The sequence below is a fragment of the Aphelocoma coerulescens genome (genome assembly GCF_041296385.1).
Source record: "Aphelocoma coerulescens isolate FSJ_1873_10779 chromosome Z unlocalized genomic scaffold, UR_Acoe_1.0 ChrZ, whole genome shotgun sequence".
Lineage (NCBI taxonomy): Eukaryota > Metazoa > Chordata > Aves > Passeriformes > Corvidae > Aphelocoma > Aphelocoma coerulescens.
In genome coordinates this window covers 45188570-45211862 of record NW_027184085.1, presented here as the reverse complement: position 1 = coordinate 45211862, position 23293 = coordinate 45188570, and the positions used below count along the sequence as shown (strand labels likewise).

The following is a 23293-nucleotide window of genomic DNA, read 5'->3' as shown; positions in this document are numbered from 1 at the left end:
TGTCGTATTCCCTTCCCACCAATCTTAAGAAATACTTTCAATGTAATTTGAAATCCTTACATTTCATGTATCAATCAGAAAATGGAAGTGACTTAAGAACACAAGAGTAACAATGACGTAAAGCTACACACCTTAGCTTTAGAGAGCTGAGAGTTATGTTCACAATAGGATTAAGATTAGTTAAATAGAAAGTGGTCAAAATCATAATACAAACAACATATATCCTGCTTTAAAAGAAAAAAAGGCCAGCAGCAACCACCTTATATGAAAAGAAACGTACTTGAGATGTACCACATTAACATAGGGTGAGATCTCACATATTACTAAAATCACCATAGTAATCTTCATCATGCCTCTTTATCCTCAAAACACAGAGAAGGCTTAAGAGCCTGAATGAAAATGTCAAAGCTAATTACTGATATCAGGAGAAGAAGAAAGATACTGAATAGCATTAAGTGGAATTAATGCAGGCATCTACAGATGAAGCACTGAATAAGCAGCATTAACAAAAAAACTCTGCTAGAACATATTAGGAAAAGTTGGGGAAATTAATTACAACATTACATGGCTATGCATAAGGATGTTGATAAAAACATTCTTACCTAAAATCATTTGTGAGGCATGCTCACATAATTTTAACTGAAATGATACTGATGCCAGTTTAGCCAAATAAATCTCTTTCAAGTATTTGTGTCTACAAATACCGACTTTTAAAATTCCATTTGCTAAAAGTCCCTTCCCTGCAAATGGCCTATTCATAGCTTTAAAGCAAGCACATGTAAGCACAATGAAAGTAAGACAGGGATAATTATAATCCATTACTGGAGGATAACTTAAGCTCCTCCATACAAAGCATATTTTAAACTGGTATTTAAAAAAAAAAAAACACCTTTTAAATTTCTTTCAATTAATGGAATATCAAAAATTAAACAAAGGCCTCAAACACTAAGTACATTGAAAATTTTTTCACGTTCTTTAGTTTTTCAAGGGATTCATTACCAAATTTGGATAAAATCTCTTGTTGTTCCTCTCGGGTGGAGAAGAGAATCTTGGGATTTAGTCCCTTTATATTCATGTTATCCCAAGGTGGCTGTTCACAGCTGGGCCTGTCTCTGGGCTCCACCTCTACTTCCAGATTGACTTGAAATAAATCAGGGTATTTCTCTTGTATGTCACAGGCATCCAGATCATACCTGTAAAGACACGGACAAGAAGTTTCTTGATACTGAGGGCTAACTGAATTAGACCTACTGCAGTCCAAAACAAAACTTCAAAGCATTTAGTGTAAGACAAAAAAAATGCTGCATTTGTTTACTTTTCCCATTTTAAACAGGTGGTATTTTTGCACACAGGTTTTTTTGTATCATTAACAAAACATTTAGTTTCCTTAATGTGAGTAAACAAAATAATCTTATTGCTATCAAAGTCATCTACTTCCTACACTGACTATATTTCCTTCTCCCTGCTATATGTTGATGTTTGGCAGGTTAAGCAGTTTCAAAGAAAATTTCTTCCAGTCTCCTACAAAAAGGTGTCAACATACTTGGCAAATTTCACTGTAGTGGCATTTCGGGGCACAAAACCTGTATGGAACTGAATCTGAAACATCTTCATTGAAGCCATCTGTTGAAAAGAAACAGGAAACTGCATAAACCAACACGAACAGTATGTACAATGTTCTGCCTTTAACATAATGCAAAGTATTAACAGTATTAAAATATTTTAGTATTTGCTTTGCTACAAAAAACTTCCATTTAATTAGAAGTATACTTTATCTTGAAAGATTTAAATGCAGTTGAGACAGAACATAAATAGATCTATTACTACCACTAATAAACCAAATGATCTTCAGTAAGATACGTCTCATCACTAACCTCAAAACACGCTACCAAAGTCTAATGTAGTTCCAGATCCTGTTCTGGAGGCTAAAATTGCATGACCTTTGTTCCTTTTCTGAATAACATATGCTCAGAAAAATCCATTGTGCAATACAGTAACCAAGAAATATACTTATGTCACATATAAAGGAATCAATTGAAAACAGTTTTAAATGTAGCACATTTAAAAGAACACTTCAGAAGGCGTGCAAGGAGTTTTTTCTTCAAGTGCAACTTCAAGTCAGCCATTCATTCCAGACAGAATTATAGGGCTTTTCTGAACTGACTCATTTTAGTCACTCAACTGTTGAGAGAAAAACTACTTTCCCATGCCTGATGGGAGTGCCCAGAAAATGCTACTGTAGAAGATTCATGTACCTCCTGGTCTTGCACAAATCCAAATTACAGCTCAGTGATCAACGTAGCCTGTATTTGTTTCCCAGCCTTAGCTACAATACCTGTGAAATAGTCTTGCCAGTTCTTACAAAGAAGTAATACAGTAATAGTCCAGAAAATATGATACAGTAATTTGAATTATGAAAGCTTTCCTTGTAAATGAGCGTTTACCGAACATCATAGCCAGAAATCAAATACTACAAAAAACACTGCCACAGGTTAAGGGGGGGGTTGATCCTTCCCCTCTATTCAGCACCAGTGAAGCCCCATCTGTAATTGTGTCCAGTGCTGGGCTCCTTACTCCAAGAGACATGGATATACTGGAGAGAGCTTCTCTGATTCTTCCATCCCTACCATCGTTTTCCTAGAAGATAAACTAAACCCTCTCTCAAATTAGCTGTGAGCAAGTAGAAGACATTCACAATGCTCAGCTCTAAACACAAGAGAAATCCTGAAATGTGGTGGATGATCTCTGTAAGAGACCTGCAGAGAACTTCAGGGGGCAATTTACAGTACATAAAACTAAGGACACATTGAATATTGTTCCATCAAACCTCCAAACCCAGATCATCACACACACTGTTGATGTATCATGTGTTATAGCTGACAGCTGAGAAAATTCTAGTCTTTTCTATTAGCGACTAAATGCCAGAGAAACCACATCAAAGAAACTCTATCATGAATAAAGGTGAGGTTGTACAAGGAGTATAACCTAACCTTCACTAAATTTTGTCAGTTTTATGCCCTTTTCCTGATGATGTTGATACAGCAGTTATTTTTGTGCATTAAGGAATCATTTCACTGAGTTTTTAGTTTTAAGGTGTTCTGGAAGGTCTTGTTGAACCTCTGCAACATGACAAGATTTGATACTCACCTTCCTACTCACAAAGCAGAAAAAAAACACAGGAAAAACAATTTCAGTAACAGTAACAATGTATGAATATATATGTATGTCCCACATGTACAGAAACTGGTTGAAAAACTGGATCAATTTCCACAAAGCTCCAAGCTCTAAACTTTGCACTTCCCCTCCTTATCTTTTACACAGATTTCCAAGTTTAATTTGGGTTACTCATCTGGAGAAAAAAGAACATGCCTCTCTTTTAAAAAATTTGAAGACAGGCTTCATTAACAAGTTTCTTGTGATATTATTTGCATCCATAGTTGAATTAAAAAAGAAAATATGCATTCTCCCTAGTAGAACAAAAGTAAGAAAATTAGCTATAAAAACTGAACCTGACTTTAGAAATAGGTTATAAAACCACATGGATTTTTCTAGCCTGTTTTGTATAGGCAGTCTCTGGAATCCCACTTTTCTGGTGAGTGGTATTTTTCCCTTGTTTGCAGTTTGTGTGCATAGAATCAAAAAGTTCTGGGTTGTTGTGTAACTTAACAGACAATAATTGCTGCCTCAAAAAAGCTGGCTAGTGGCTTTCCTTACAAATACAATAATTATCAATACTGAAGTACTTTCCAAAAATGCTTACCAAAGCATCTACATGTACAGCATTAGGAGTGGACATACTCAGAAGGCCTGAAAAGGTTGAATTCACAAGTGAATGAAAACCTCAAACATTTCTATGAACGAAGAACAGTAAATATAGCAAAGTACTTAGGAGATAACTAGTAGGATATAAAACTGCAACGAAAAAAGCAAATCCTCCATTTAGGCTCTTAAATTTGTCAATTACCTTGGCTTGTAGTCGTCCTCCTAGAGTTGACCTGGCATGATAGATCACAATGAGAACATCTCCTTGGACCGTTATACCCAGTGGGATTACTGCTTTCCCATCTTCAATTTTAAACTCCCTAAAGAAAAAAAAAAAAAAAGACATAACCACAGTTAATTTCATTTAAAAGAGATTAAATAGAGTACTACCTTAGTATTTAGCCTGCTTTCTCCAAGGCCTTCAGTAGCTGAAAAGCTAGACAGACTTCTGTATTCTCTCATTTCTCTTGTCTATGATTACCCACATCTAGTAGTGTTAGTATTTGCAATTCTTGCACAGACACCAGAGCTGTACAGGGGCTAATAAGCAGTCACCTTGCAGCTGCCATGCCTGTGGGATCCTTACAGTTTCCATGACTGAGACATAACACTATGCTTAGCACAAGTACATCAGGGATCGAAGTTCCCAGTCTTACATCACATGGAGTGAGAAGAGGGTCTTGCTCACTGCCTTGCAGTGTCCAGGGTGCCACCCCACCATCACACCCACTGTTCTGCAAGACCAGATCCAAGCTGCTGTAACAACCACATTCTCTTCCCCATGATTTACCTTTCAAGATCAGGTAAAAGGGGACAGAGGAATCTAGAAACATGTAAATGCTATAATCTAGAAAAACAAAACTTGCTGTTTCAGAGCAAGTTGTAATCTATACTTACTTCATTTTGTCATATTCCTGGGACGTAGTGGTTACTCTTTCATCCCCCACATAAACCTCACAAAAAGGCCTGCAGCCATTACGCTGCTTACTGAAAAGCGGAACAGGAGTCATGACAATTGATCTGACCAGGATGGGCTTGCTGTGAGGAATAATGGGTTCTTCAGCCATCATGTCACACATGTATTCAATGTATCTGCCAAACCAGAAGGTACTCATTTAGTCAGAGCACAAAATTCTAAGAAACGGGTGAAGGCATAAGCGAGTTACTTCTGTTCTTATCCAGTCGCTAAGCCTTGGTAAGTGTTAACAGTGAAACAGAGGGAACACTTAACACCACCTCCAGTGAACAGATTTTCAAACCTGATCAAATGACACAAAAGGGTTTGTAGCTTTACATATATTGACTTCTAAAACAAACTAGCTGCTATTTTAAAAGGTCTTAAAACACTAAACTAGGAGAACTACTTATTTTGCGTCTTATACATAATGGATCACTCAAATCTTCCTAAAGGCTTTAAATTTGTCCTAATAGATATTATTTTGTAGAGAACCCCTTAAGCGTACTCAAACTAAATGTGTACAAAAACATAATCTGTCATTTATAGTGAACTAATACTTTACTTCCCACCCCTCAAAATTTAATCCTTTTTGTAGGAAACACCCTTACTAACAGTGTCACTTGCTATTCAGACTTTATGGTTGTAAGATCTATCAAATTAAATCAAATAATCAGTTTAAAACATTTGTCAAAGTATATGCAAGTCACCTCTGCATACACTCCTTTAAAAAGCACTAGGCATTTTTACCCAATTGACTGAAAAAGCTTCTGGTATTCCCATAGACCTTGCAGTGTTCTGACACAATAAAACCTATTGTAACAACGAGGAAATAGGAAGTAATTCTTACACATGTGGAAGAGGATTTTGTAATTAAGAAAGCATTCAAAAGCTCTGCATACCCTTATCTTCATTCCTGACACTTCTTCACTACAGGTCATACTTGACCCACTTCTGATGGGTACTTACAAGCTCAGAAAATTCAGAACTACCTTCTATTCACAATACAGCAAAATACTTGGAAAAACACGTTTGAACACAGACATTACTGAAATAATCTATCTTTCTAAAAACATCCTATGCCATATTCAGAATTCAATAACTACTTGCTTCAACAGTACCTTTTATGAGAAGGCCAAATGCCAGGTGGACAGCGTTTCATACTGAACATATAAACAGCAGCTTCAGCAGTAGTGAAGAGACGACAAAAACACAGGAAGGAACAAACTACAACAGCAGATGCTGCTCTTCCATCCTAATAAAAAAAAAAAAGGCTTTGTTAGTAAACCTAGTGGAAAAAGCATTATACAAGTTACTGAAGAACATCCTATTATGTATCCTATATCCTGTCATTATTTCATGTCATGACGTCCAGGGTCCAGTGCCATGATTTGATTTGAAGTTTGTATCTGAATGTGAGACGTTTTCAATTCATTTCCACACAACACAAAAGATACTACATATTATCTTCTGCAAATGCGAATAATTACTTTAGCCGAACACTATTTGAAATTTTTAATTGATGTTCTTTACCTTATTGTCACTAATACCCATTTTTTAGGTTTGTTTCCTGGCTGCTATCTGAAATCCCAGATCAGTGCTATTTTTGACTGACAGCCATGGACTTCTGCTCAAAGGGAAGTACAAAGATTCAGAAGAACTAAACCACACTACACTCTTTAGACTTCTGTCTAAAGCTGTTAATAGCTTGCCAAGAAACCAAGAGAAGGAGATTAAAACACTGAACTTCTTTCTGCAGGAACCCCAGCTACATACATATCCCTAGATACATCCCTATATTTTAAAAGGCAGAAGATTTGAAAGAGGTAATGGTTGACAGAATAGCACTTCTCCAGGTTTGTTTGCTAGCCACATGGAACAGAATTTTTATCATTGATTTCTAATAGTCCTGGTGTACACTTTTTGCATCACATTTGGCACACAGCCACATATACAAAAAAGTTTCCCTCACACATGAGGAAAATGAATGAGTTAGGTGCCTTGAACAAAAGATTTCGAAGGAAAGATGTTACAAAACCTGGCGCTAATTCATCACATGAGCTTCTTACCTACTTGACACAATCATGTGACACTGAGGTATTAGAAGTATCACATTAATATAGAACTAGATGCCTAACCTCACAGCAGCACCAAAAATTATGTTGGTTTCCAGGAGCTGACATTAACTGACTTATTACTTGCAAAACACTGCATAACACACAAGTATAGCTTGTCAGATTAACAAATCCTGATTTTGACTCTGATAGTGATATTCCCTATTGACTGCTATACCATATCAACAAACAGGTTTTGAATGCTTTCCAGCAGCATTGCAAGCATTGTCACATAGTCATGTTTCTCTTTTTACTGTACAGTAAAATGTCAAAATTTCACATTCAATTCTCTTAAGTGTAAGAGTGACCTCATTTTTAAAACCTGAGCAGAGTTACTATCCTTTAAATTCATTCCTCCCCCACACCACGTTTGACATGAAGTGGCTCTACGGACAGTTTTATTGTTTTTTTGGTTGTATCGAAGTTAATAATACGTTGGAGAATAGTGAAAGTTACAGAGCAATCTGCTCCCAGCAAAAGGAAGTAAACCAGAAGTCTCACAGTCAGTTTCTGACATTCTGTAGCTAAAGATTACATTCTGAATGGACAGTAGTGGGATATGCAGTGTACACCCATCTATCACACAGAAGACGAAAAAAGGGAGCAAATAGCAAAAGAGTGGAGTTGATTTCTTTTTCTCCCAAATACCTTAATACAACCTTATTCACCTTAATACCACCTCTACACTGCATTTCACCCTAAAGGCAAGTAAGCAAGGACTACATTATCCTACTAATTTCCCTAAGGAGAAAATTGATGCAAGTAACTTCCCTACAAACACAGTAGGAAAGAATTGACCTTGGGGCTTCCATCAAAGAAAGCCAGTAACAGTCACAAACTGCATGGATACTAGCACCCTTATTCACAGTTTAAAGCTCTATTGAACAAAGCACTTCAGACTTAGACCAATTTCTTACAAGGCAATGCACAATGCAAACATTTTTCTGGTCTTGTTTCAGCCATAAATGCATGTTCTTGCATATGCTATAGAGATTCTGAAGATTTGGTGCTCGTCTTGCTGGCCAGCCACATTCAGAAACCTGCAGTGAGAGAGACAAGAGACAGTAGATGTGAGAAACAGTATTATATAGTCACATATACACAACTTAGGTTATGCAAATGTCTAAGAAGCAATTTTACATTTTATTGCCACCTTCATGTTGAAATTAAGCAAGATGCTCAACAAAAGTAGCGTTACACAGTATAAGCACCACTTTTTAGGATGAAGTGCAATAAAACTTCACTCCTGCCTACAACTCTGCTGCACTAGAAGTATCAACAACTCAGATTACTATCTGAAATATTCTTAAAGCAAGGAATAAAGTAAAACAGCTTTCAACTTAATTTGTACACATATATTTAAGCCAAAAAAAATTTTAAAACCCAAAAAACAAATAACAAAAAAACCCCCAAACAAACAAAATAAAACAAACAAACAAAAAGATTAGGCTTCTTTTAATATTTGTCCTTTGTTCAAAAAGCTTGAATGGTTCAGTAATATTCCTTTGGTGCTTCAAAACACTAACAAAAAATCAGCTTTACTGCTAAGAACCTATATCCTTGAAATCAACTGTCCAGTAAGGATGTAGTATATGAAACTCGATTCTTGGGGCACTCAAAACACCTAAAGAATAGATACATTCAGGATCAAGGAAGCAAGTTAAAACAAAAAGAAGAAGCTTCATTTGTAAGTCTCAACTGCAACTGCCAGATGTTGAAGACCAAGTTTTCCTGTCAGCAACATGTCTTCCTATCCAGATAAAGAGTTCAAGCGTTACTGAGATGAATTACCTGAACTGATTATCACACAAAATTGTGTTTGTGCCAAGCACAGGAAAAAAGGCTGAACTAAACAGTCTAAATCTCCTACAACTTTTCATTGTACTCTAGTATTTTAATTTATAAATAAGACCATTTCAGAAAGCATCACTTTGTAAGAGATTCAAATTGCACATTCTTTTGTTAGTGCAAGCTTATGTAAAGTCACCAGTAAACAAACGAAAGCTAAGGCAAAAAGTCCTTTCTATCCCTGTTCACCACAGGATTCAACGTGGGCTTAAGTACATCTCAAATATTACAACAGTAGTGTGTGCTGGTTTCAGCAGGAGTAATTTTCTCCATAGTAACTAAATGAGGCTGTGCTTTGTATTTTTGAGGGAAACAGTGTTGATAACACAGAGATTTTTTTTTTTTTATTGGTAAGCAGGGCTTATACAGAGTTGAGGTATTTTCTGCCTCTCACATCACCTCACCAGCAAGCAGGCTTGGGGTGCACAAGAAACTGGGAAGGGTCATAGCCAGGACACCTGACCCCAGCTATCCAAAGGAATATTGCATTACACAGGACATCATGCCCAACCCATAAAGCTGGGTAAGGGGAAGAAGGTAAGGAGAAACATTCACAGCAATGGTATTTGTCTTCCCAAGTAATCATCATGCATGATGGAGCCTTGCATTCCTGGAGATGGCTGTATACCTGCCTGGCCATGGGAAAAGGCAAAGCTTGTGATTCTCTCCCCAGTCCAACCAGGGAGAAATAAGCTAGCAGCTGTGTGGGCTTGGTTGCTGGCTGAAGTTAAATCACAACACTGCAAAAGAATCGTATTGAAGCATTGCAGCTTCAGAACAGAACAGAGCCTAGAAAAACAGGTGTATTCAAAAAAGCAAAGAGTACTAACTTCTTTCCTTTTTATTTACCATTTACTTTCTACTCAAACACTAGTTTTCTCACAAGATGTAACAAAAACATCACTTTCTGCTTCTTTGGCTTTAAGCTCAAAGCGTCCTGATAATTAGCAGAATGATGGATAGTGCACAAACTGTCAGAGCAACCCATTCCAAGCAAGACTCAAAACTAGCAGAGACAACTTCAAAACTACCATTAATTTTAACCAAGATTAAAGAAATTTGTAGAAGTTCCACACATATATCAACAGTAAGAAACCAGTAATACGTAATTTCATAAATACCTTCTAAGCAAAGTGTCAGAATTAAGAATTTTAGAAGCTGTTCTTCTCTGATCAAGTTTAAGGCTTGCCATTATCATCTTCTGCAGGCACTAAAGTAAAACTAAGCTTCTGTGGGTTCCTACACAGCTGCTCTCACCCAGCACTGAGCAATGAAGTTAGTGAGTACTGCTGGAGATCTCAATTTTAAAAATAGGCAGGTCAGCATTCCCAAATACAATTAAAGAGTTTGTTTCCAAGTAAAATACTTGCCTTCCTAAATACTCCTAGATAATAAGTTGTCGTGAACCTGTAATGTTTCAACAAGTTAAGTTGTACTATGACTTCCCAACAAAACCAAAATCATATTACCATTCTTAGTACCAACATATCAGAAATATCAGGTGTATAAACACCTCAGACTTGCATAACCAAAAAATCCATTTCCAGAGTAAGCAAATTCCAAGTCACAGAATTTATCATTCCATAAACAGAACTGGTCACTTGGTAGGATGAGGAATAAATCAGTTCATTACATCAGACTTTCCAGCGATCTAGTGCTAAAAAGAATTGCTGAACATTTTGCTTTGAGGAACCTGCTACAAAAAATCATGAATAGATGTCCTGCATAATCAAGTTTTTTTTGCCTCCCATCTTGAATAGCCTCTGCCTGAACTTCATACTGAACCAGATACAGATAAAGAAGCTGATTGCATTCATCCAAAGAGGCAGTAATTTCTTTCAAGTGTGACAATCTTTTATCTTGTTTACAAGGAAACAAAAGGAAGCGATAGCACTAGAAAGAATACATTAAATATACCTCACCCTGACATGTTAAGTCAACTCTGACTACTGAAGTAATGCTAAGGATGGCTCTGCATAATAAGGCCCAAGAGGCATCATTATTCTGTAATAAATAATGGTTCTAGACTCTCTTCTTGGCAGATAATATTGTGTGGAAGGGGCATGATCACTACAGACTGTTAAGGTGCTGGACAATTCACAACACAGTAACAGTCTCAACTGTTGAACCTCTTACAGGACAGTTGAGGTTTACTTTGAAGCAGACACTGAAGTCCAGTACCTCAGCAACTAACACAATGTTCTCAATACCTTGTGGCTGAATTAGGCAACGCCTTCATATTGGTATCAGAGAAATTGCCAGGAAGGGTGATGGAGGCTCAGCTAAGCTACAGTAATACTGAAGACAGCGGGAAGAATCAGTCAGCTATGGCTGAGTCATATGGGAATCAAATGGTATGCAGTGGGACAAGGAGAAATTCCAGGGAACAGGTTATGCAAATCAGTCACCACATCCTTGATAAAGGAAAATGGCAGACTATAGGAGAGATTGAAATTTTAGTAAGACTTTAATTACTTTAAGGATTCTCCACTTAAATTTGAAACACATAAGGTACCTGGGCTTTTTTTCAAAGATACCACCATCCGAGAAAAAACAGACTTTAGTCAGTAAGGTTAAGGATTAGTCTGCTACCAGTTAAGTCTGGATTTAAAGCAAAGACAAGCAGAATACAGGTTACTCTTCAAACCTGTGTTTATAGTTATTCTTTTGTCATCTTTTTGATTAACCTACTTTAACATATTTTACAATAAAAAGCTGAAGGTATAATGAAAACATTGTGTTGCAAGGCCTTTTAGAGAAATACACAAAAATTATACACACCCTGTTATGGAATCTTGAAGGCCTGTATGTTCTTGGAGAGAGATTGTACACAGCATAATGGCCAGGATGTTTAGAGTCCAGACACAACCGCACATCTTCTATGTTATTTTTGATAGCAGATTCTACACCTTCAGCTGGAAAGGACATCACTGAAGACAGAACAAACAGCAGGTGAAATTTTTCAATGAGAAATTATATAAGAACAGTAAGAAATTATATTTAAGAAAGATATAGCTATCATACCAGCAATTCTGGAAGTGATGTATGATATATCCAAGTCTCCTTTTGCATAACTGAAACAGAACACATTGGCGTTAATACTGGGAGATAAAACCATTCAAGCCATAAGTCTAAAAGCCATATCTCTTCAGGCTGCACACACCACCATGAATAATGTTTCATTTCTTCCATCTGAGGCTTGTTACCTCACACTTCAAGAGTTTCAGAACAGAGCTTTCAGAACAGATACTGTGTATAAGCAGTTACTCCTTTAAATAACTTGCACCAAAACCATCTGTGGGATTTTGTACAGATGCCTCCTTTAATCTTTAACTCACTCCTCCAGCCCCTGCTCTTACTGATAAATATTCACCGTAGGGTGTCAGTTTGAAAGCCTAATGAGGATACATTAACATCTTTAATGAAGATTATCACAATGCTTAAAAGAAAGACTACTAGTTGAACATCAAAGTTTAAATTATGTAACTCTGGCATGTTACTATCTGGCAGATGGCCATGCTGCCCAATATCCAAATTCCATGCTGACAGAGTGTTAAGAACACTTCCCTGCTAGCCATTCAGGAAGGACTCTGGCAGTCACACTCAAACCACCACCAGACTTGTCACTGCCAGGACTGAAGTTCCTTTGCAGCTGGTGAGCTGATGGGTGCCCCGCTTGACTCCCTACACACCCCGCACTCATACAGTCAGACCAGGCTTCCTTACCAGTTGGACCCTATGTTTCCCACAGCAGGGTCCCAGATCTCTGGTTGCTTTTAGTAATTTAATCCTGGTGCAGCAACAGAGTAACAGCTGCAGCAGCTGCCTCCCAGGAGGGACTGCGAACAAAGGAAACAGTGGGCTTTTATACTCCCACAGTCGATGGGTGCCAAAGTCTGGGGTCTTCCTGCTGAGTCCTCAGCTCCTGCTGTGTCTCAGCATCCAGCCACCTGGCTGGATCACAGGTTCCTGTGCCAAGGGTTGGCAGTTCCTGAGCTCTTGCCTCAGGCTCCCACTCTGAGTTCAACCTGCAGCTCCCACTGCAGCTGCACCCTGAGCTACCTGCACTCAACATAGAGGGTACCAGAATCTCTTTCCTCATTTAAATCATTCTTCCAAAAATTCACTTCCAGAACTCCCCTAGTGAGCAAGGCATTAATGATTACTCATTTCTCTCTCATACAACTGTGCAGTTTAAAAAAGCAGCCTTTTAAAAAAATAACCTCCCAGTAGTAATATTTTTAATTTATTTAGGTCTATTCATTGCACCTTTACCTAATCATCCACATTATGTCAGTAATTAACTAATTTAAGACCACTATAATTTTTTTGTTTCTATGGTATCTGCTATGTAGCAGAATGAAAAGCAAGAGAAAAAAACTGAAGAGACGCAGTGCGTGCCAGCATCCTTAAGTATAACTACATAGGTCTGCACTCCTGGATTGGCAAAGTAAGAACAAATCTCACCTACAGAATTTGATTTAAACATCCCTAACGTAAACATTTCAGTAGCCTATTAACTCCAGAATACCAAAATGTCATCAAAACACTATGATGCATATTTAGTGAATTCAGAGACACTAACAAAACTTTTGTATTCCAACAAAGTTTCAAGACACTACTTAGAAGAGCAGACCTCAGATACTGCATTCAACTTTTGAAACACCAAGAGAGAACATTAAGTTTTGATTCTTTACTGCTTGCTAGTAATCATAGAGGTTAGAGGGAGGATTGATTAAAAGACTACTGAATATACAAGGATAGGGAGGCGAATTTTAGATTAGGGGAAAAAAATTCCTGAATTCAAGGCCATTAAACAGTATTTATGCAGAAAGGCATAATCAGCATCCTAGTGATGATAATGACTCATTGTCTCAAACTGAAACCACAAGGAAGTTTGAGTCTCACTAGACAAAGCAATAAATAAAAAACAAAAACCAAAACCTCAGGCTTGAGAAACCCTGCATAAGGAAGTAGACAAACGGCCACAATTTCAGAATTTTTTGCGCCTTTGGAAGGACATAAGTCATCAGGTAAGATCAGGTGGTAATCCTGTTGCAGCCAAACTAATGAAGGCAGAAATTTACATTCAGAGCTAACAATGATTGCTTACTAAAATTTGTGATGATTGTTGTCCTTTATACAGATGAGAAGTGTCAAATGCTATTTGTTGACTACATCAAACAAGAAAATGTGTTACAAAAAAAATGGATATTACAATGGTATCAAGATAAAGGACCATCTAATACAACAGCTGTAGAACACAGAACCACTATCCTGAGGTTAAGCAGCAACTTGTAACAGGCACAGAACTATGAAGAGCAAAAAAACCAACAGTACTCACACCCATTTCCTTGGGAAGACTTTCAGATACTGAGTTCTTACTACCCATACCACTCAACTCAGCTGTGGTTTCTACATTTGTCTAAATTGAAAAGCAACACAAGGAGCATGGATCTCACCATATATATATTGATGTAAGAGTGCAGTTTAGTACATGAACAACAGAGCACAGCACAGCCAACTCAAGCTTTTTATTTTCCAGGAGTATCCCAAGCATGTGACTGTTACACTGAAAAAGCTTCAGAACGTTTGCGCACTCTTAATTAAAATGAAGCTTCTAACTGCAAAATCAACGCAAGTCTTCAGAACACATCCATGTCCTTGAATTCACTGAACTTTTTCTGAAGATTTCACAGCTATTTCAGTAGTAAGAGCTGAACACAAGGTAGTCTGTTTCCAGTGAAGTGTTTTATATCAGAATGGTAACTGAGATTTCTTTAAATGGTAAGAAATTTAAAGAATTTTCTTACTTTAGAAGAAGAAAATTCTTCTTAAGAAGAAAAAAATGTGTATTCTTCACATTGGTAAGAATTCCTATGCATTTCAAGATACAACTCTCTTAACTAAAAATCATAAATAAGGTCTTTCCTTTCATATCCTTAACAGCAGAATTTTTATTTACATAGCAGTTTTGTTGGCAGGTGATAAGAGAGGGAAAGCATGGAAACATGGACATACATAGAGGGTTTCCAGCCTGTGATTCAACATGGGAAATTCTGTGTGCTTTTACAGGTCTAATTAAGCTCAACAAAAAAGTACAATATGACACCAACATTTAGTCACTTTTCTGATGATAGCAGGCTACTTCAAAACTGGGACTACTTCACAGTCTAGCGGACTAGACTAGTCCAGTTTTTCCTTACAGTATCTAATGGGGGCCTACAAGAAAGCTGGAGAGGGACTTTCTACAAGGGCAGGATATGAGGGAATAGCTTTAAACTGAAAGAGGGCAGATTGATATTAATCTGGTCTAATTGAAGGTGCCCATTGCTCAAGGGTTAGAATCAAGATGCTTCTTCCAATCCAAACCACTGTTTGAGTCTATGAAATGTAGCAAATAAGACATGAATCCTGATTTTGCAAAAACACGTGTTAAAAACTTCTCACTGTGTAAATGGTTGGCATTATCATTCTTGCCAGAGAGTAGCTGCACCTAAAGACCATAAGTAATATTAAACAAAAGGCCATTCCAGCAAATTAAAAACAATGAAACTAAAATTAGCAACTGAATTCACAGAATAAACTACTTAATATACAGAACAAAATTCTACAATAGTGCATAGTTACCTTCTGTTTACTAACAACTGAAGATGAGAAAGAACAAAGAATGACAGACTAACCAGCATAGCTACAATGTGAGCATATAAACCATTAAGTTAAATACTGCCCTAACATGAAGCAATAAAATTCACATCTATCTGTTCCCACTTGGTTTTGCTTCATAAAACTGAATTAGTCATTCAACTACCTAGTGCAATGCAAAGATCCATGAAATAAAGTATTAAACAAAAACAAAATAACATTAAAAGCAAAGAAAGTGAGCAAAAAAGGTCACTAATTGTTCCTTGATTACTACATTATAATCTCTTCAGCAAAAGAGATCGTTCTGACAAAGTAGACCAATCACAAGTTTTCCCTGCTGCTTTCAATACCAGTGAAGATCAGATACTTAAAACATTTAGCTATGTTTTTTGCCAGGGCATTTGTAACCTGTATGGATGCAGGTCTCAAGCATAAAAACTGATCAAGGGCACAGAAGCTCCACATGCGAGAAACTGATCATCTTAACAGAGATACACTGTGGCTGCACCACTTGCAAGGCTGAGCTTTCAGGCACACAAGGGCACATCTGCTGGATCCAAGTTCCCATTGATGCAGATGGTGTCATTTCATAAAGCAGTGCATATCTTCTCCATCTCCACCCTGGTACTTGCTTTTAAGTCCATTTGTAACAAGAGGGCTGAACCTCTGTTGCTCTTTGTTCTCTCTCATATAACTATAATCTGCTGCACCGGCCTGACCTGAATCTGTAATAGAAGTTATGACACTTGCAACTCAGGTGGCTTGGGGGACAACGAAGATGTTCACTCTCCTGTTCCTACCAGCCTGTAATGTGTGTTTTAGTTCTTAGATTTTATTTATTATTTATTTATTAGGACTAACAAGAGATCAAAATCAGAATCAAGCTAAAGGTAGCTACAGAAAAGAAAAAATTAACTTTCTTTGTCATAACTACAAAATACTTAAATCTTACACCGTAGTTTGGATTCAGTGAGAGAGAAGTCTGTCTGCACACAAAAGAAGCAATTCCATAATTCAGAAAAGCAATGGTAAGTAGGAAGGAGAGAGCCTACCTAATGAAATGACAGACTCCAACATGAAAAGTGCTTAAGTGGGGTGAGGGATATGCATGACAAAGAGACATTTTAATTTTTCCAGAATGTCTGCTTCTTATGTTGGTTGAAGAGTTTTGGAAAGAAAGGCAGTCAAAGATGCAACAGTAGAAGAGGTCATCTCACATCATTGATCACACGTATCCACAAGACAAGTTTGTGAAGGCAGAGAAAGAACATGACAGAAACAGACATGCCCCACCATAGATGCAAAGAAACAATTAACAATTCATCTTGATTAAACACAGTTTAAGATTGTACAAGCCCAGTGGTGGAACTCTCAGCAACACACAATGTTCAATTCTAGCAATGTTAAATACTGAAGGACCTAAGCCTACCTTAGGCCCTACAGAACAGTAAGTATTGGTCACGCTAATTCATGTTTTGCCATTTCACTGAACTGTTAAATACAGTAAGGTTTCAAAATAAAAGACAGTACAAAGAATGAAAGCTACGTAACTCAGGGCTGCTAAATAATACTGGCAAATTACAAGTGGAGAGAGTTTCTCTTTCAGTCACTGGAAAATAAGTATTGAAGTAACTGATTCTCACTAGAAGAATTACATGCTTGGCACATTCCCTTTTTTTTCCACTCCTCAGCCCAATGACTAAATCCACTTAGATAACACAAGAAAATAAAAACAGTTGTATGGAGACAGAAGGTGCTCCACAAAACCAAGATTTGCTTATGATAGTGCAGAACTCAAACAAAAATTTGACAGTTTCACATATTGTGTCAAAGGTGATGTTTCAAGAGTCACCTAAACATAAACCCTTATTCAACCAACCGAGTCCAAAATATCTGAGAGGGACTGATCACCTCATGGTGAATCTTGGGACATAGCATACACTGTCTGACAATCCTCTGTCAAACCACCGCAGTCCATACGAATGTGTATCCCTCAGTAGCTTGAAATGGTCTGTGGCTAATTGATCTTACTTGGATATGACAATGTACTCACCCATTAAAAGCTACAAACCAGCATGAGGTAAAACAACTATATTTTCAAGATACTCAATTCTAGTAAACATCCACATGTGACTTTCCGCAATTCAAACAAGAGGAAAAATAGTGGGTTTTTCTTTGACTAATATTTAGTAAGTTCCACAAGCCATGCACTAAGCTGTTGTGTTCAGCCACAGAACACTAACTAGCAACTGTAAAGAGGCATACTAAGTCTCAACAACAAGACAGATGCAAGACTTATTTCAGGCAGTCACCATAATCTACACAAACAATTGCAGAGAAGAGCATGAGAACTGACCAGAACCTTTTCAGACAGCAAGTACTCACTGTCCAGTACTTCAGAAGTTGCTAGATGAGCTCTGCAGATGTGGTTGGATGTACAGTTACTGTTTTACTCCTTGCCCACTACACTTACTATGGAAGCAAAGGAAATCACACAAAGCAAAAAGCTATACACATCTGTAAGGTAAAAGAAATAAAAATAAGGTGTAGGCATAGCATAAGCCATTCCATATTAAAATGACAGTTTTAGACAGTCCTAATACACTGCTAGAAAAGGGAAAAAAAGGCATAAGATGAAATTCAAAAAAGTAATTGAACTTCCAGTAGCCTTTAAAGAAGAAACCACTTGCAAGGGCAGAAGAGAAAACTTCTTCAAACATAACTAAGTGATGGAGGCACACCCAGAAAGTCATGTGGAGTCAAGAGAATAAGAAAGTGAAGTGTAGGAGTACTTCAGATGTATGTAGTGTACAATAAAAACCATAGTAAGATCTAAGCCATGGGAAAGTAGGGCTTGTAACTCTGTCAAAGCTGCTTTTCATCATGCAATAGTTTGTAGCCCTTGTACACCTCCCTGTCCTGTGTCCATGGGAGAAGAGTTTGATGCCACTGTCCCTGCTGCCATGAAGATTTTTTGCCTTTTCTTTTATACCCTTATTATACCTTTTTACAACTTCTGTATTCTTCATGCTTTTTGCCTACATTCTTGGACTTGTTTGTTCAGCTAGAAGACTAAACATTTTAGAAGTTTTGTAAGTAAGGGTTAGTGTGCCCCAGACCCCAAGGTCCTCTCCAGAACACATTCTGTAAACTAAGATAGAACCATCCAGTGGGGAAGGTTCCTTGGGGAGGGGGGGCTCTTTCAAGCCTCTCATTGAGGAATTTTTGATAGATATGCTAATTAGTAAGACCTATAATGTTATACCAGATCTACTGAGGTGTGCATTTCTGTGTATTCAACCTGGACGTGATGCACCTATTAGGGATCCTTAAAATAAATACCAAGATAAAATCCCTTCTAACCATGTTTGACTCTTGATTTTAAGACCAGAAAAAGGAATCATCCCAGTAACTTCTATAGAAAGCTTAAGGATAAACCAAAGCTGCGCAGCTTTTGCAACCTTTAAAAAATAGAGGACCTGGCCTTTCTGAGCCATATATAGCAATTTAAACAGACTAAGTGTAAGAGCAAACAATTAAAACACACTCAAAGCGGCTACAGAGGTGCAGTATCTACAAATCTAACTTACCTGATCATTAAAAATACTTTCGAGCAGTACTATGCATAAGTTCTGAAAAAGCCTACATAGGAAGAAATAGATTTCACAAGCTGTAACACAACAGCCCAACTAAAGGGACACAAAGCCTACAGTGAGAAAGAGAGTTCAGTGTTCTTTCAGAGGCTGTAGTTCCGACATGGTACTCAGTAGTGACTTACCTGCTCTTACTAGAACTAAGAAAACCCTTTAACGCTGCATAGAATTTTATTATGAGCTAAAAATGTATAAATTGTACAGATTGATTAATATTGATCATAAGGAAGTATTAGAAACATTCGAAATGGGACTGACAACCTGATTAGAAAAGAATAATCACACAATACGAATCTGAAAACATACACATCTAAACATGAGAGTATTGATCCAGGCAATGCAAGGCAAACGAGACAAACAGTGGAGTTCCTCTCAGACTGTCTTGAATGCATAGGATTCCCCCTGAAAACTAAACTGAAGGGCTTATTTCCCTGAAGGTTTTTCCCCTCCTAACATCCATTCCCTTGATTTGTACCTTTCACCACTCCATCTTTTTAATTTGTTTCTTATTCATTAAGGCCCTATCTAATATTTCAATTCTCCATGCTGCTCCAGTCCCACCTGCTCATCTCTTACAAGTTTTCAGTATTTAAAATACAGCAGGGCAAGTAATACTTATGGACAGGCTCTTGCTGCAACATTCTCAATTCTCATATATAACTGATGAAGTAACTTTTGTATTAATATCATTCATAAAATCACAGGGGTTAGCTACCAGCTATTACAGCTCAAACTTGGAAAAATATGCTGAATTTACCATTTCTGGAGTAAACTCCTGAGCCTTCATTTAGAACTCTTACCAGCACTTTTTTTTTTTTTTTTTTTTTACTCACTTGGCCACAGACTGGATAACTTTAGAAGATGTATCCTTAATATTAGTGAAAAATCGTTCTGTTCCACCCCTCAGAATATCAAAGAACCCTCCATAAGTCTGGTCACATTCCGCAACGGTCAGGCCTAGAGTAGTTGAATAAAAATAATTGTACTTTATTATGGAGCCCATTCCAGGATATGACTTAAAGTATACTGCCTATAAAGCTGGAAGGAAGTGAACACACATACAGGCTACACTTTGCTGTAAGGCTCACAGTTCTAAAGCTCTCCTTAACTATGACCTATGCAAAAAAATAGTACTTCCTGCAGTCAGGAGGTACTAGTGATATCTAACACAGTGTTCAATTTGTTGTCTGTATTATGAGACAACAAGGTAAAAAAATTCTGGAAGTAAGGCATATGTTTCATATTGTCAATGCAGCAAAACATTGCTTTGCTTAAGTATCAACATCTTAAAGTGCAGCTTATCATTAGCAGAACAACTTAATTATCTCCAGTAGACACACTTTAATGCAGAAAAAAGCAGCTGGAATAGTTAAGCTTAAGGTTTAAGCACAACATCCCAGATAGCACATCACAGCACAATATCCCTATTAATATGATTGCATACAACAAACAGTAGGCATTCTAGCACAAAACAGATGACTAGGCAGACTTTTGATTATAATTGCATTAGGAAGCTGGATTCTTCCACAGAAATAGATATACACATAATATTAGTGCTACAAATATTACGCAATTTTAACATTTCCCCTGGAAAATTAATATCCCTTGTCTCATTGACCCTTCACCATAATTAATATCAAGCAAGAAATATCAAGCTGGAAGGAAAACTGAATACAATATGAAATAGTCCCTTGATATCTTCCACATTAATTGAAGTGCTTCATATTCATATGAAACAGTTAATATGGGTGCAGAAAGAGTAGTAAAAAACTAGATGTAAATAAGCCTATGAAGCGTCTTTTTTTTTTTTACTATATTAAGTATTTTCAACTGAATGTACTCTGGAATATCCACTTCTACAGAATAAGTACTTCAGCATTTAATTGTGTCATTTTGGAGACATGTTTTGGTTGATTCAGTTCTGCTGGTCCAACCTCTGTTTTTCCCAGATGGAACCCCAACTCCTTCTCCTCACCACTGATGTCCTATGGTGCAACCATCTCCTGAAGTCTGGCCTGGACAATGCTCCCATAATCAGCAGGGCTCAAGGCAGTAGCAGCTACAAGTGTTTCTAGTATCCAGTGCTGACTGGATAGTCACTAGACCGAATTTAGATCGAAATTAGTTTAGATTGAAAGACTGCTGCCTTTTCCCTTTCAGGCTGTCAGACACGGATCTTCTGGAAGTGAAAAACCAAACAGCTTTAGGCTACTATCACTGTCAGATGCACTTTAAAATATCACGGGGGGGGGGTCAAAAGTCTTTTGGGGCACGAGAGAAAAGGAGAGAGAGGTGGACCCAGATGCTTATGGAAGCTTCCTCATGTAGGATTTTTGCCGTCTAAAATAAACACATGTGAGGTCAGTGACTTTCGAGCATTACTGAATTATTATGGTCCATAGCCAGAATCCCTACAATTGCTTCTGCACTTCTTTATTAAGCTCTCTCATGAAGCCAGACATGAAGCCCATTTTAGCACAAGGTGATACCAACACACCACAAACAGCTGCTATCTTTTTATGTTGGAACATATCTGATGTTAAATCAGATAAGCAAAGGCAACTCTTGTTTTTTTTACCTCAGAGACTGTGTTGAACACAAACTCAGGATGTGTCCTGATTTCAGTACCTTCTTCCACAAGGTAATGTTTCAATTAAAATACAGAACTTGAAGATTTTTAACAGTTTAAATTCAAACTCCTCTTAAATGCTACTCTTTAGACAATGCACTTTCAAATATGGTTGCCTCATTGAATCAAAAAATTTTGAGGTTTAAAATAAGCTATTTTCACCTGTTTGTCATAACCTGCAGACTCTACAGCTCTTATCCTTTAGACTACTATTGCTTCTCATAGCCACACTTTCACCGAGTTTTAGTTCACTTATGTCAACACTCCTGCTTCTACAGGTCAATAGTGCACTTTAAATTATTTTCTATAGGAAACAATTTTTATCTTGCACAGCAATGAATATGAGAAATTCATATTTGCATGTATCAACATAAAATGAAACCTTACAAAAAAAAATATACAAGGCTAGAAGCAATCATATAAATGCCAAATAGCTAGTACTAGCACAAAATACCTAAAACCCCCAAATGACTTTTTTCCCCCCCCACAGAAAAGATGCAATTGTCATTACACTAAAATGACATCTCTTTTTGAACATACCTGCATTGTACAAATTGTTGAGCTGCCCTGCAGGCTTGGAGCTCTGTGAAACAGAGGTCACAGATGTCCGAGACTGAGCATTGTTTCCATAGCCTCCATTCTGTTCCAGGAGCTGAGGAGAACAATATTCCAGATCAGTATTTTCTTGCTACTTTAGCCATCTTGCTATGCTTGGCAAATCACTGCTACTTGGTGAGAACAAGCAAACTGAAGCTCAGGACAAAGCCAGGAAGTTAAGATACACTAATTGACTCACCTGAAGTATTGTGCAAATTAAGCATTGAACAGGAGATGCCTAAGTGGGTTTCAAGTTAGTGAAGGCAGAGCCTTCACATACGAAATTTTTCTGTGCAAGTTAATTATGATAAAATACAGCATGTCAAACAGAGTGCTAGCATACTAAAGAATAAACCAAGAGGATGAAAGGATTTTCAAAAAGGAGTAAGAAATACTAAATTCCCTTTAACGTCTCTGTTTTTTAAAGTGCATATTTTCAAATGTCCTATCAATTCAACTGAACCTCAAAATAAATTAGTGCAAAATTTCCAAAAATACCAAGGAACAGGGGACCTGCTCTGAAATCTGTTACTAAATGCACATACACTGCAGGGGACAGAAAGGAAGCCTAATCAATAATACTCCTTATGAGACATTTTTACCTCTGTGATGGGGGATTTAGGATTGACATTCCTAGCTGCTGCAATCTCCTGCAGTTGGTTCACAAGTTCAGTGATTGACAACCTCTCCTCTGGGTTCACCTTCAAAGTGGAGCCTAAAAGGAGATTCAGACAATGTAACAAATCATTCAGAGATTTTCTCCCAACTGATAATGACTTCTTCAAAACATTCCAGTGCAATAAGCAAACGCATGAACAGAGTGGAGAAACCGCTAAATCAGTACCTAAATATAGTTTTCATAATAGTATCCATTATAAAAAAAACCACAACACTACTTAGGGTCAATAATATTTCAAAGAATACACCTTTGGACCAGTTAATAAAGAACATCACAGGTAGCTTTGTGTCTAATACTGTTGGAGTCAGATAAATTTCTGGATCAGTAATTAACACTTCCAGTAATCTATTTGAAATCTAAAGAAAATAGAATTTTTTAAGCAAGTTCAAAGAAACCAAATCAAAACACTAG

General features: G+C 37.3%; 1 protein-coding gene across 2 annotated transcripts in view; it reads right to left on the bottom strand.

Annotated features, from left to right (window-relative positions):
* Positions 1–23293, bottom strand: part of GAK (cyclin G associated kinase) — a 66933-nt gene that overhangs the window by 25338 nt on the left and 18302 nt on the right. For both annotated transcript variants that reach the window (XM_069000749.1, XM_069000750.1), the window contains exons 9-19: positions 22806–22918; positions 22147–22258; positions 19811–19934; positions 11704–11753; positions 11461–11609; positions 7749–7871; positions 5839–5972; positions 4660–4854; positions 3965–4082; positions 1544–1623; positions 1000–1193 (exon numbers count right to left, since the gene is read on the bottom strand). In XM_069000749.1, coding sequence (XP_068856850.1) covers positions 1000–1193; positions 1544–1623; positions 3965–4082; positions 4660–4854; positions 5839–5972; positions 7749–7871; positions 11461–11609; positions 11704–11753; positions 19811–19934; positions 22147–22258; positions 22806–22918 — 1392 coding nt within the window. The remainder of the gene's footprint in view (positions 1–999; positions 1194–1543; positions 1624–3964; positions 4083–4659; positions 4855–5838; positions 5973–7748; positions 7872–11460; positions 11610–11703; positions 11754–19810; positions 19935–22146; positions 22259–22805; positions 22919–23293) is intronic.